The sequence below is a fragment of the Pecten maximus genome, chromosome 16 (assembly GCF_902652985.1).
Source record: "Pecten maximus chromosome 16, xPecMax1.1, whole genome shotgun sequence".
Taxonomy (NCBI): Eukaryota; Metazoa; Mollusca; class Bivalvia; order Pectinida; family Pectinidae; genus Pecten; species Pecten maximus.
In genome coordinates, this window is record NC_047030.1 from 20943953 (window position 1) to 20958653 (window position 14701).

The 14701-nt window shown below is 35.0% G+C and overlaps 1 protein-coding gene across 2 annotated transcripts; it reads left to right on the plus strand.

Moving 5' to 3' along the window:
• The first annotated feature begins 1525 nt into the window (after window positions 1-1525).
• Window positions 1526-13905, plus strand: LOC117345304. Of its 2 annotated transcripts, XR_004536409.1 has the most exons (9): window positions 1526-1584; window positions 3884-4773; window positions 5947-6129; window positions 6790-7122; window positions 7690-7798; window positions 9218-9447; window positions 10612-10738; window positions 11992-13454; window positions 13715-13905. XR_004536409.1 is itself a non-coding variant. In XM_033908370.1 (8 exons), exons 2-8 carry the CDS (start codon window positions 4036-4038, stop codon window positions 12129-12131), a joined length of 1860 nt encoding a protein of 619 aa, XP_033764261.1. In that variant the 5' UTR covers window positions 1526-1584; window positions 3884-4035; the 3' UTR covers window positions 12132-13905. The 2 variants fall into 2 exon arrangements, 1 of the variants encoding a protein (XP_033764261.1); XM_033908370.1 differs by having other exon boundaries at window positions 11992-13905.
• The last annotated feature ends 796 nt before the right edge of the window (window positions 13906-14701 follow it).

A 14701-nucleotide genomic window follows, 5' to 3' on the forward strand; every position in this document is an offset into this window, starting at 1 on the left:
TCATAGTCTGGTGGAATGTACTTTCTCGGACACGTGAATATTGCGTGTGATGTATGTCTGCATTCCCGCATCCGTTAACGTTGTTGACTCAGTCCAACAGTCGATGCATTTAGTTATCAGATGATCTTGACCTCATACGTTCTACGACACAGGGGCTTGGCACGATTTTCCAAATGATGGTCCATATATATATATGTATTATAGGGGCTTGGCACGATTTTCCAAATGATGGTCCATATATATATGTTGGCACGATTTTCCAAATGATGGTCCATATATAACTATAATACATATATATATGGACCATCATTTGGAAAATCGTGCCAAGCCCCTGTGTTCTACGACGCCTCTAAGATTTTCTGTATATAATTATTATATAGTTTCATGGAAAAGTATCATTTATAAAAATGATAATAATCACTATGGTTGTATTTTAACAAAATTAATAAACACAATTGATTTCCGTTCATGCAGTCTTTGTAATCGACCATACCCGGAAATCAGGTGTACATATGTAAGGTCACTAGAGGACTTCCATGAAGGTCACAGTTATTTAAAATAGAATTTTGCTAGATATTTTACGAAAACAAAATATTTCTGAAAAAAATGGTTGAAATGACATGAAAAGTCGCATAATTACATGTCAGCGTGTCAATTAAGACCATAGGATTAATATGTCAAAAGAGGTATTGCGCACATGCAAGCGACCTCCGATCGAACACCTGTTTTAGTCGGTCGCATTTATCTTAAAGTGCATGTGCCTTATTGGCGACGCTAAAGGTATGATTAAATTAGCTGTCCTTAAACCACATCAGTTATGACTAAGACTTAATTAAAGATCTATATACGAATTAGGTATTTAATTATTATTCAATTTTCAACCACAAACCACAATTAAAAGCCTATATATGCAGATCTAGAATACAAATGTACTTGGATAATATCATTATATGTTTCTTCTTCTTCTTCTTCTTCTTCTTCGATGTTTTGTAGTATGTCTGTACCATTATTTCAAAAAAGGAATTTTTGTTTTCTTTGACGCTGAAAAATACAGTTCAGAAATCAAACATTTGGTATAAGTATGCCATGTGTAAGACCGCAATGCATGACCTATGTCTTTTTAATCATAACATAGATTGGATGACATTTTGAAGCAGAGTTGATTAAGATACATGTAAGTGATCCAAATCAAGAAAGATTAAGAATTTTTAATTCCATACGTCGATATTCTTATTTTCGTTTTGTTCCGTTCGTAGCCACAACTTTTCTGTTGCGAGAAAAGCCGTTTCTCGAGAATCCATTAAGTTAACAAGAAATGCCATTCAGAAATCTAATTAAGTGAAAATAAATATGTACAGAAACACAATTTATAATAAAGCATATAAATACCAAACTCTAGCATCTATCATTATGGTATCCTATACTATGAGGTCTTGTTCCTAAACAGTAGACCTATCCATGTCGTTTGTTGTTGTATTTTGTGACTACAAATGTACTGGACTGCTTTTAGTATACTTTTGGGTGATGTTGGTAACTTCCGGTTTGTTTTCCTCCGACTGCTAGCTCCTTGCAAACGGTGGACAGGTGAGTATGCATCGCTGTTTTCATCCGAAGTAACAAAAAACAAAAACAAAAACAAAATCAACGATGGGAAGGTCCTATTGATTAATCAGATACATATCCGGTGTCATATTTTATGAGAAATCGGTTCCTACATTTACTGGCCGGTCACCATCATTGACATCAGCTGAATGTTTTTCGTCTGCATTGTTGACAATGTTCATGTGATTGATAGCTAGAATGCGTAGGCCTAATGTAATTAAGTGTTACTGTTAATGTAGGCATACGGTTTAACAACTGTGCATAGTCTAGATAGACTTATCTAAAAGTGTTAAAATCCCCTAATCTGACGGAATCTAGTATAGGTAATTCACATTAAATATTTTCTGTACATGTGTTGTCCGCGATAGACAAAATAATTACTAATCAATTTGATGACGTCACTTCAACAATTAAGAAATTGTTACATCATTAATTTCGTGCATTGCGGTTCTGTTATGTAATGTTGATGCCTCATCCATTGCAATTTGACATTACTTTATTCCGTTTTTGATGTGACATATATTATTGCATAGCCAGATGAAACTCGGGCTAATATATGTACAGTTGTCTGAACCTTGAGAACATCCCCTTCTTAACCCTGGGGCGATAGTAATAACATAAATTACCTACAGGTATATCATAGATCTATATATGTATTTGAGATGGATTTATCGGAAAGAGCTGAATTCTGTAGCAATAAAAGTCTTAGACAAAGGCAATATAAATGTTACAGAATGTCAATCTGAGACTGATATACACCAATAAATGATTACATATTTGCATAAAAATGACATAAAGATAATATTAAAATAATTTGCTGCAACAGATTCTTCAATTTGACTGAATTACCTCCCTTGTGGATTTTGGGTCAGAAAAACAATATTGGCCATAATGCCATTTCAGCATTATATATCACTTTGCAACAAAATTTCACAAAAAAATATGTACATGTATGTACTTGGCATTAACACCAAGTTCTGGGTAGCATGGGAAATTTCCTTGCTGCTTGTAAATTCATAATATTCTGTTGTCATATGCATGTGTGTTCAAGCTCAAGATCGAGGGCAGACATTCGGTAACAAATCATGCTCAAGGCAAAGTGGTACAGAATATCAGCCAGAGACTGAGATAAATTAATCTCAAAGGCATATCTGGGTACATGCAGTGGATAGAGTGCATTTCCAAATTGATTAAATTACCTCCCTTAGCATGTGGGTTAATTTTGAATTACTGTAGAAGGATTGCAGTTGGATTTTGAGTTGACATTATTTTAATCAGATCATCACTTTGCACCAATAACACATAAATGTTTCCAGACAGATCAGATAAGTCAGTAGAATCTAGCACTAATAAGCACATGTGATTTCCTTTTTTCATGTACAAGAAAAGGTAGTATTATTCTCAGCCTGTGAAAATGTGCGGAACACTTATGAAGGGTTACCTGGGTTACCATACCATATACAATGTACTTAAGCATTGATGTCATTTTTTTCAGTTTCATCGGGGTATGAAACAAATTTTGTTTGCAAACTGTATGAATCCGCGTAGCGGATTCTTACAGAAGTTTGCAAACAAAATTTGTTTCATTTCCCGATGAAACTAAAAAATTATTGACATCAACGCTTATAATTAATTTTTGAAAATGATTTTCTAATTTAAAACATGTTTTATGTACAATTTTACTGGTTTTAAATGGGATTCTTTTTCTCAAATCAATAAACAACGTCAATTGTCGTATTGTGACGTCACATTTTTCGCGCCATTCTCGGAATTTCTTTCATAGAAGAATGAAAAGAATTTTTCGACCAATCACATTTGAGTATTTATCATGAAAACAAAGAAAAATTAATTATATGATAATGACATTATACTGGAATTGGTAATAATCATGGGGGATTTCATTTCAGTAAATATCTAGGTAATTGAACATACTGCGAAAATGAATACCATGCAAGCAAATATTTAACATTATTTTAAAGTATTATCTATACACAAAAATGTATAAATATATCAGCTATACATTGTTTACAATACAGAGGTGTGCTTAAAATTATGCCATGAATTATCATAATAGTTTATAAAGTTTCAATGACCAAAAAATAATAGCTCTGCAAAATTAAAGATTAAACCATAGAATCTTTCTTTTAACCATTGGGTGCATGTAATTTGAAATCCCAATCAGGTTGGAATTATTAATTTGATATTTTAGAAAGTGTATTTTTATCTTTTACATAAAAAGGCATTTAAAAATATGTTCTTAAACTTTTTTTCTTTCTTTCAGGTTAAATGAGTAGTGAACTCTAAAAGTGATGCTCGAAGGGATTCTCAAATTCTAACTATTCCCCTGAGGACTTAACTTAGGTGCCCAGATATCTGTAGAGCTGTGATGGTACCTCACTGCCTGCTGTGATAGCTGTATACAATAGCATCAGGATGGGTGTGCAGGGTCTCTTGTCGGCCTGTATGCGCCAGAGAAATGCCTGTGTGGAAGAAGTTGATCTTGTACAAGTCGCTCGAAATCGAGGTGGCATAGAGATACTAGTGGATTACTACTCATTCGAATTGTTTGTTCTAGAACAGTTTTGGTTCTCTTTATGTCACCACCAGCACAACGATTACCTGTGGATTATGGGGGGTGAGTACGCCTCCCTTGATGTTTATCTGAAGAAACTTATTTTAGATCTCAAGGCTTTACGCATCAATTTAGTGTTCTATGTTGATGGTGCAAAAGGTGCGTCTACAGAAACGACTCGTGAGAAAATGGACACATGGATTCAAAGACATCATCGGGATGTTGGAAAAATTGACAACATCATGAAGGTATGTTGTGGTGGGATGCCTATTACGGAACTTCAGGAGAATGTACGACCACTTCTGCAGGAGGAACAGTTTATATACACTCTCAGACAATGTGGTTGTGAGGTTTATCAAGATCCTGCAGGAGAAGCAGACTGTGTTATTGCTCAGGCCCTACATCAGAGAGAGAAAGCGTATGGTGTGTTCAGTAACGATTCCGACTTCTGTATATTTAAAGACTGCACATTCATCCCCAACACACAGTTTGACCTGATGGGTGACCTCAAGTTGGGTGCAGCATGCAACATGCCCATCAAACCAGAACGTTTAATTGTCGGAGTGATCACAACTGATCGAGTCATGAACATATTTGGTGTAAGTGTGTGTGTGTGTTTTTTTTTATTTAAGTCCCTTATCTGCAAATAAAGACAGGTGAAGTCTGTTCAATTTGGATTCTATCAGTGACATAATAATATAATTTTCCTTTAAGTTCTAAATCCTATTTGTGGTTACTATCTCTAGTTTTGAGTAAACCCAATTCAACCAATATAAGGAAGTTTTGGTAAAAAGAGCTTGAAATTTTGATCAAATTATCCAATATGTACTGGAATGAACAGTTGATTCTTAAATAATTCAATAAAATTAGCTTTACAATAAATCCCAAAATGTGACTCTGTATTAGCATTGTATATAAACACATATAGAATACAAATGGAAAAGAAGCAGATTAACTCCAGGAGTCAGGTTTCCAAACAATTAATTCAGAAATAAAAAGATACTGTTTGGAAACCTGGCTTGAGGAGTTGCTCCTCTTCTTTTTCATTTGTTTACTACTTACTCAGTTATGCCCAGCATACCACAAGGTATCCTCCTGAAGCCTGATCCTCAACACATCATAACTTAGCATGACATTATACTTCGAAAATTTCTCCAACTCTAGATTTTTCTCTTCTGGATTTAAAGATCTAAATAGCTTATCATTAAAGCAAGTGGTTTCTTCCATTATCATTATGGTAAATTTTCCCTTTGGTTCTACTCAAAATTATTAAAACCATATTTTCTAAGGGTTTTTTTTGGGGGCCATTAATGGGCCCCTTTCCCAATTAAAATTATTCATATTTAAGCTAAATCCCCAAAATTTTGAAAAAAAGTTTACACCTGAAAAAAATTCTTCTCAAAATGAGATAAAAAAGCTCCATCTCAAACCACTGGAAAAACCCCGGATTTGGCCACTAACATGAATGGAATAATTAAATTAAGTTCAGTTGCAAAGTTACATGATCTTGTTAAAGGCTTTTAAGCATTTTTGTCTGAATACCCAATTAAAATATCATAATTGATGGGTAGTTTACCAGTATGAAAGCATATCAAGTTTGAAAATAAAATTACCTCAAAATTATTCTTCTCATAAGGTGGAAAAAATAAATCTTGTCCGAAAAAATATCATATTCTAATGGATTTGACATACCAACAGTATGAAGGTACCATTATGATTTAAAACAATAACAGGTGAGCAATACAGACCTATTGGGCCTCTTGTTTTTGTAGCTTCCTAGTCATGACCACCTGTTGGAGCTGAGTGTTGTAGCTGGTAATGACTTTACTGGTCCATACATGAGAAGTGGGCTCCAACGGAAACTGGAGATCAAAGGTCGTGGGGTCGAAGGTGTAGCAGAATGGATCAGAGAACATAATGTCCCAGAGACTCACCCTGTGTTTGCGCAGGAAATGGTAGGTGATGGTGGTGGATTGTAACACTGTTATGTAACAATTCATATCTGCTTTCTTCCACCATATCTTAAAGTGTCCTTACTCCTATGATGAACTGATGCATGGGCAGGTGGTAAAATAGGAGAACTATTATTTATGTTTAATTTTGAATTTTGTGTTGAAATGTTCATGGATTTCTTGATTTATAGGACTTTACTTTCTTGTATATATTGCATTTCATAATTGGAATATAGTAATGTAGTGGATTATATATATCACTCAAGTTGATGAATCATTAAACTCAAAATAGTTGATCTCAAAACTCAAAATGATAAAATTAATTTGTCATTTGTTTGCCATGGTAATCAAGAAAAGCCCTATTAGAAAGGGAAATGCTTCATCTGCGAGGTGGATACATGTATTAGTTATCTTTTGGATGACAGTTCATGCATTCAACAAACTAGTATTCATCAAACTTGTTAGGGTGACTCGAGTCGTAAGATAATTAAGCAGAAAACCATTTCTTGATCACAATATATACAACTGCATCCACAAATACTTGAACAAATATGTGGTCATCCTATGCAGAACAGACTCTAATAGTCTAACCAAGTTTTACCAAATGTGATTGTACATTTCAACATATAATCATCTACATTATATATGTATGCTTCCTCACAGAGAAACAATATGAGATTCTGCAGTGCAGTAGTTCACAGCCGTAACTTCTACAACCTGGGGGTGCCACCAGTGAAGCCAAGTAAAACAGGGTACCTGTCTGAGCTCCTAGAGAAAGGAATCCGCGAAGGACGCTTTGTAGCCAGGGTGATGGGCATGCACAACAACTTCTACTGGCATCGTGTGGTGGTAGAGGACATGAGTCAAGGTCAGCCCTGCGCAGAGGTCGCCCTTGCCCCACTCAGGGCTCATGTGTATAGAATTGTTCTTCAGCGACATGAGAGCATGGTGGAGGAGTATGGCCGTAGCCCTTGGGAACCTCTTAGGACAGCAGGGGTAAATATCTAGCTTAAAGTTTGCATAGAATTGTTCTCTGTATTTAAATTATGCATCAGAAATGACATGACAGATCAAACAAGATAGAAATATTGAGCAATGAGATTTCGCTGTTTCATGTACTGGAAAATCCTGCTTCTGTGTGTCTGTCCTTTCTTCTTTCCATCCATCAGAATATTATTTGATATACTATTTTACAACAATAATTTGTCAGGTTCTGGCTCTGTCAGTAATGCACAATGGGTTTTAATGTAGGATAAACCAGGAAACAAAAATGCATTGGGAGATTACCTCTCTCATGTCCATCATGGAACAGACCCCATCTGTCTTGTTGGAAGGCATGAATGCTATCCAGTATGCCATCTGAACATTCCAGCTCTAGATGAAATTTAATACTTTTAAAGTCCATTCTAAGTTATGTAGTGATAACATCTTGAAAGTGATTCTCCCAATCATGTAAATGAAAAATAATTTGTTTCAACAATCTTTCTTAAGAGTATCTAACTTCAAGTTTGTAAAAGATATCAGAGAATAAGTTAATTATTGTGTTTTATGTTTACATCTTAGGTTTTGGCAGTAGAAGATGGCAACATTCCTTCAATAAACCGCATCCAGCCTGACAAGATATTCTGGAACCTGAAACATTTCCACTACATCATGTCTCACCTGGAGCAAAGTAAGAACAGTACAATCTTAAGAAATTACATGTATTATAAAGTTTAAAGTGATACAGGTGTATTTGTAGGTGTTTGAATTTTAAGTATCAGGGATTTTCCTACCATATAATCTGGGTCTGTTAATAGGACCCATTCCCCTAAAGAAAACCTTGTGAAAATTCCAAATTTGCCTGCTAAAGATTTCCAAAATAATGGTCAATTTTTTCAAGCTTATGCTTGATGTGAAAAGACCTCGGGTAATTTTGAATAAATAATAGAAGTAAAATATGAAATAAAATTAAAAAAAAAAGAATAAAGGTAATTTCTGTTAAGAACATGAATTTGTTTGAATTTCTCTTTCCTCTCTTTTCCCAATTTCACATTTTGTCGCATAAAAAATTCTCAATTAAATGAACCCTGGACCCAGAAGAAAAATTGTAGGAAAATCTCTGAGTATTTGCAGACAACAATAGAATTTGAAGCAAGATTAGAATAATCCTCCAATACTGATCTCTTTAGAATAATCCTCCAATACTGATCTCTCTATACTGTTTTATTTTGTATGATCATTTCAAAATAATTTATAGGTACATTGTACATAAGTACCTGGTTAGACCCTGGTTTATTGAAAACATGAATTTTGTACTTAAATGATTAAATGTGTATACAGTTGTATATATTTTAAATTAAATGTGACATATACCTACATGTATTATATTGCTATCTCATTTAAATTTGACATGTGCATTAATTACTGTTAACTTACATATTTTAGCGGTAATGTTGATTAGCACTTTTCACTTTGAAAGTCTTCTGTTAAATTATGATTATGCTAATTGAAGTTTCTTACATTGTTTTATATGGCAGCTGTCAATTCATCATTGCTCAAATTCATATACAATGTACTTTCGTAAATTTTGTAAATGAAGTACATGTACATCCTTCCTTGAGGTTGTTTATATTTTTGCTGAGTTTATTTCCTGGAAACAGCCAGGATCATTTTGAGATGGGGTTTCAATGTAGTAGTTGGTGACTACCTCAACATACAGGATGCCCGTGACATGGCATCCAGAGCAATTAAGCTAAATTGTCTTACCAATGGACACAACTACAACAACACAAACCGGCCTGTTTCACAGCTTCCCAAGAAACACTAACTGATATAGGTACGGAGCGTCAAACCACACACCTTGGATCTTTACCATGGCCGGCGCTCTGTGCTATCACAGCCCCTTCCTTCATTTAGAAAGTACATTCTTCATAGTACAGTACTTATTGTTGTTGTGTCTTGTTGAAGTACAGCTGTCCATGCAGAAAGCAATTCACTTCAAAATTATTTTGTGATAATTATAAGTTTCATGATATCTGGCTTTGATTTGACCAACATTTGTGTCATACCCCCATTCTAATCTAATGTACTCTTCATTTTTATTCATCAGGAACTGGTTCAGAGAGTAATTGGTTCGAACGATATGGTAGGAGAACAGGCTTCTCAGTGTACGTTCTTCGATATTTCCTTCTACTCAACTGGGGTCGCAATCTGTATGTGACAGAAAATGAGTTTCTTGCCTTGCTGGCAATGATGTTGGGACGTCCTGCAGCAGCTAAGTATCAAGGGATCTGCATCCGCCCAACGCCTCGCTGTGTTACCCTCGGCAACTGGTTCCAGGTACAGTGGCTGTTTTGATGTGTAAATCATACTGCATTCTACCCTCATTTCCCCGCCACCTTTAATCCATGCCAAATTTTGGCTGTATAACAGATCAGAGGTGGTGATAGGATTGAAATTTGACAAATTACAGCTATAAGATATACATGTATGTAATAGACAAAAATTTTGATTCAGTCATTATATTTGAGGAAAATGCGACAAAATCAAGTATTGAGCAGTGGTTATACCAACAAGTGTCTCACACAACAAATTGTCTAATGCGCTAATGAAAGCTTTTTGGTCAACACTGTCAATGTTAATAATTGATGATTTCTGGCCATCTGGCTTATCTCAGTTATAAGTAATGAGGGGGAAATTACTATCAGCTAGCGTTGGATTTGTTTTGCATAAAGTAGTGGAACTGATTAGTGGTCTTCCAAAAACAACTTTATTTGAGGTTTTCCTGTCTGTAAATTTTGTATTTTGTCGTATTAATGACACATACCTGTTAAAGTATGTTTAATGGAGAGTTTTGAAGAGGAAAGAATAATGTTTTAACATGTTAGATAAATGCATTTGTGGCTGCACATTTTTATGATTGATATGAAAATTAGTTCTTATTTCACTCATTCTAATAACTAATGTACATGTCAGCTATAAGTTTCATCAGAGTCTATTAAAAAAAGCTATGCTCAGGACACCAAAGTTTAACAAAGGGAAATAACTGTAATTAAGGGGTAGTGGGCCCTGAATTTGGTACCCTGCAAATCGTCTTAGTATATATCAACCAGTGTATATACCAAGTTTCATGATCCTTGTTTAAATTCAAGGAAAGTTATGCTCCAGACACAAAATTTTAACAAAGGGCAATAACTCTTTAAATAAGGGGTTGTGAGTCTTGAACCTAGTACACTGCTCATTGCCTTAATGTATCTGATGCACTCATTAAGTTTCATGATCCTTGCTTAATTTTGGGCAAAGTTATGCTCTAGATAAAAAGAGGACAGACAGAAAGATGAATAGATGAAGTGGTAACTATCTGCTCCACTGAAAGTTTTTGAGGAGCATATAAATGGCCATATTTAACTTGAATGACAAATTCAATAAGTGTTCAGAAATACCTTGTACAGTTGGAGTTACTGTCTGAAAGTTGATTGTTCTTCTATTCATGTTTACCTGTAGGATCTCTACTATCATGCATACTGCTTCCTGGGGAAGCTACTGAACATTAGCCACGAATTCCCACTGCCTAGTGAGGTGTACTCCGGAGCAGTATGGACTGTCTTCTACACCTGCTCAAAGGATGGAAGTAAGTTTTATTTAACCGATTCTGTATTGTATAGATTTAACTACGAAATATTGTTTTGTGTTACATATTATCCCATGTATTTCGATATTCTTCCTATAAAGAAAGCCAAAATTCCAGTTACGTTGGGAATCTCTGTTATGAGATGACATAACTTTCCATATACATTGTACATTTGTAGTGTGGTGTTATGTTTCAATAATATAGATGTCTTTAGTGATTGAAAATTATAGACAAAAAATGTACTTTTTAGTATATAGAGGATATCTAACAGTGTCTTCAGTAATACCAAATATATTTCACGAGTGGGGCTAATATTTTGATATTTTTCACGAGTGCGCAGCACGAGTGGAAAATATCAAAATATTAGCCACACGAGTGAAATATATTTGGTATTACTGAAGACACTGTTAGATATTCTGTTTATTACATTTTTTATCAACGAAAAACCTACCCCGTAGGCTAACTAGGCCTACAGCGAAAGTTTGCATACAAAAAAAGTAGTTCTCCCTGTCCAGGTGCTGACATATATGTCGGGCTTTCTGATTGGTCAATTATTTTGGTATTTTCTAATCATTAATTTGATTGGTCAAATCAGCAAAAGTAATATTTTTCACTAGTGAAAAATAGGATTGAAAAATATCACTTTTATAGAAGGAATAATTTTTGATATTTCACTGGTAAAAATGTAATAAAACTTTGTTTTATCTGACCACCAAATTCCGAGTAATGTTAACACATCCTTAATAAACCATACAAATAACTTTTGATAATAGTATTACTAAGTACATGTACATGTAACGTATGCATTATTGACAACACTTCCTGGTTTTAAAACTAAAGCCTACAGCTAAAAATTCACAGGTAAACATGGACACTTCCTATTATCTTTGTGGGGTTTTAATATTTCACTCCTGGGCACTGCTTGTCTATTTGAGCCATTTTCATCAATCATGATTCAAGCAGTTTAACCGAATGAACCAAAGTTGTTCTCTAAGATCAAAGGACGAACCTATTGATCTTTTTTACTTTCTGCCAGGCCTCTACAAAGACTCCCAAAGCCTGTAATGATATCTGCATTAAAGTGATTTATGCCTTTAGTTTTGAAGTTAATTCCAATCAATTTCTTTGCTGTGTTCAAAACTTCACATTATTTCTAATGCTTGAAGTTACTTTACATGTGTTATCCAATAGATAGATGACTTGATTACTTGTTACACATTGACTGACAAAATATTTTCCTTTCCTGATCCCAGCATTCAGATCGGCACTAAATCAGGTATCTATGGACGTATTGAAAGCAACTCAAGGGGATATGAATGCCATTATCAAAGAAAAACGCCACATGATCCGATACATTGTGGAAGGAATTTTCACATTCGATGCTCGATTCTGATTTCTGATTGGAAGAGATTATTCCTACCAATGTTGGACAGATACAGGGTATTCTCATGAACGTTTCTGATTGGATAAGACATTTCTACGTACCAATAGAATGATATAACGGATATTCTGAGGACCGTTTCTGATTGGGTGAGACATTTGACTATTCCCACCAATAGGACGAAATAACGGATATTCTGAGGACCAAATCTGATTGGATAAGACGTTTGGCTATTTCCACCAATAGGACGAAATAACGGATATTCTGAGGACTGATGCACCCATCATGTCATGCCTTGAGAGAAATTATGTTAAATGACAAGAACCCGCGATTGTCTTTAGCAGTACATTATGATTGGTCGTAACATTTCCTCCATGTCTCCTGTAGGGACTTTTAAACGAACGACTACATTCTACGTGGTGTCTTTAGTGATAATATCTGGAATTAGAAGGTATTATAAACAGTAAAATAGTTAATGACAAACAACCATTAAACATCCAACATTATCCATTCTATATAATCATCTAGTGTATGCATATATACATGCACACGCACTATTTAGTTAGATACATTAAAGATTGGTGAAACACCAATGACGACATTAGTTCAGCTACAGAAAAATGAAGGAAATCAGTAACCTTTATATGTCTTTGTTACCCAGATCTAGTTCTTCTCGTATGTACTTATAGCAGCAATCATACAACTGCCGGTGGCGCGGATATCTTTGATTTGTTGTCAACAAGATCTAGTTTTTCTCGTGTGTACTATTTAATAGCATGCATACAACTGCCGGTGGCGCGAATATCTTTGATTTGTTGTGAAAAATAGATCTGGTTCTGTTCGTATGTACTTTCAGATGGCTGAACACACAGCAGTTGAAAGCTTTAATCATATGTGGCTAGACTTAGAATTTATAGAGAGTGTTCTTGATAGTAAGGAAGTGTAAATTCTTTAAACCAGGTGTTTCCATTGATATTGATTTTACTTTTGTTCGTTTGGTATGATATGCTTGGGTCTGTAAGTTCTTCCATTGAGGAAACAGGCAGTTTCTTCAATGATTGCTATACAGATCCGGATGATGCGAGCTATGCAGTCATGGACATGACGATATAAGAGTCACAAGGATGTCTCTTTACCCAGATCTAGTCATGATCATGTGCACTATTTGATAAGCTGCATGCATCTGTTAGTGGCGTGGATATCTTTGATCTGTTGTTAATGAGATCTGGTTCAGTTCGTGTTTGCTAGAATAGGTAAGATCAATCAATGCCGAGCCTGGAGGAGTTCTTTGGCGTTTCCACTTCAGTCTTGGTGCTCATCTCTGTATGGAAAAAGGTATAGTAAACGTTTTTATTCTATTATTTCTTATGATGTAGGTGACAGTTTTGTTGCAGCCTGTTTGAATTTGATTTTACTTAAGAGAATATAAATGGTGCAATTTCAGGTAGCAATTTTTTCCCTGTTGTTTACTTGCTTAATTGAGTGATCATTAGAGTGGCAAATTAGCACAGACAACCAATTGTTTGGTTTTGTATTTTGTTAATTTCAAATTTGATTCATACATTAATAATGTTCCTGTTTTTCTTCTGTTTTAGTTCAGATGCAGTTTTGAAAGCTTTTATTTTCATTTCCCATTAAGTGCTAAAATGGTATATGATATTGGTATGATATCGCGTTTAAGAGAAAATTACATTGTTTTAGATGTAAAGTTATTAATCAAACATGGATAAGAAAAGCAACAATACTGACTATTTAATAAAAAATTGTTTGGTTGTGTTGTTTCATATTAACTTGTTTTAGTATCGTCCATGGACGTAATGGAGGGGGGTCGCGGTTTGCCGAGTGGTTAAGGTGTCCCGACACTTTATCACTAGCCCTCCACCTCTGGGAAACCTACGTGGGGCAGTTGCCAGGTACTGACCGTAGGTCGGTGGTTTTTCTCCGGGTACTCCGGCTTTTCTCCACCTCCAAAACCTGGGACGTCCTTAAATGACCCTGGCTGTTAATAGGACGTTAAACAAAATAAAACCAAACCAAATGGACGTAATGGTGGGGAAAAGTCAGCGACATTGGGGGGGGGGGGGGGGGGGGGGATTATCCACAACATTAATAAATATAAATAAAAGTACAAAACCGACTACGGCATCAACACACTGAAAAGTTATACTGCACATCAACACATAGAATTTATACAATCATCTCACAACACACCACGTCATTAAACAGACAAAATATAAAATATAACACAGCTTAAAACACTGCAACGAAATTGTATAAACTCATCATATGGCAAAATATGACTTACCACAACGAAAGCAAACGGTGTAAAACCAAAATAACATAGTGTACAAAACCAAAATAACATAGTGTACAAAACCAAAATAACAGTGTACAAAACCAAGAAAAGAAGGCAAGGATCCAGACAAATTACACCTTTACTTACATTTCTGTGAAAGTTCTTCTTGTAGATAATTTTTCTTAATATTTTGCCATCATTTCATTAATGATAATTTATTTATTTTCAAGTGATGCGCTTTGCCTTTAATATTTTCAATTCTGCACCCATTACGTGATTCGTAAGA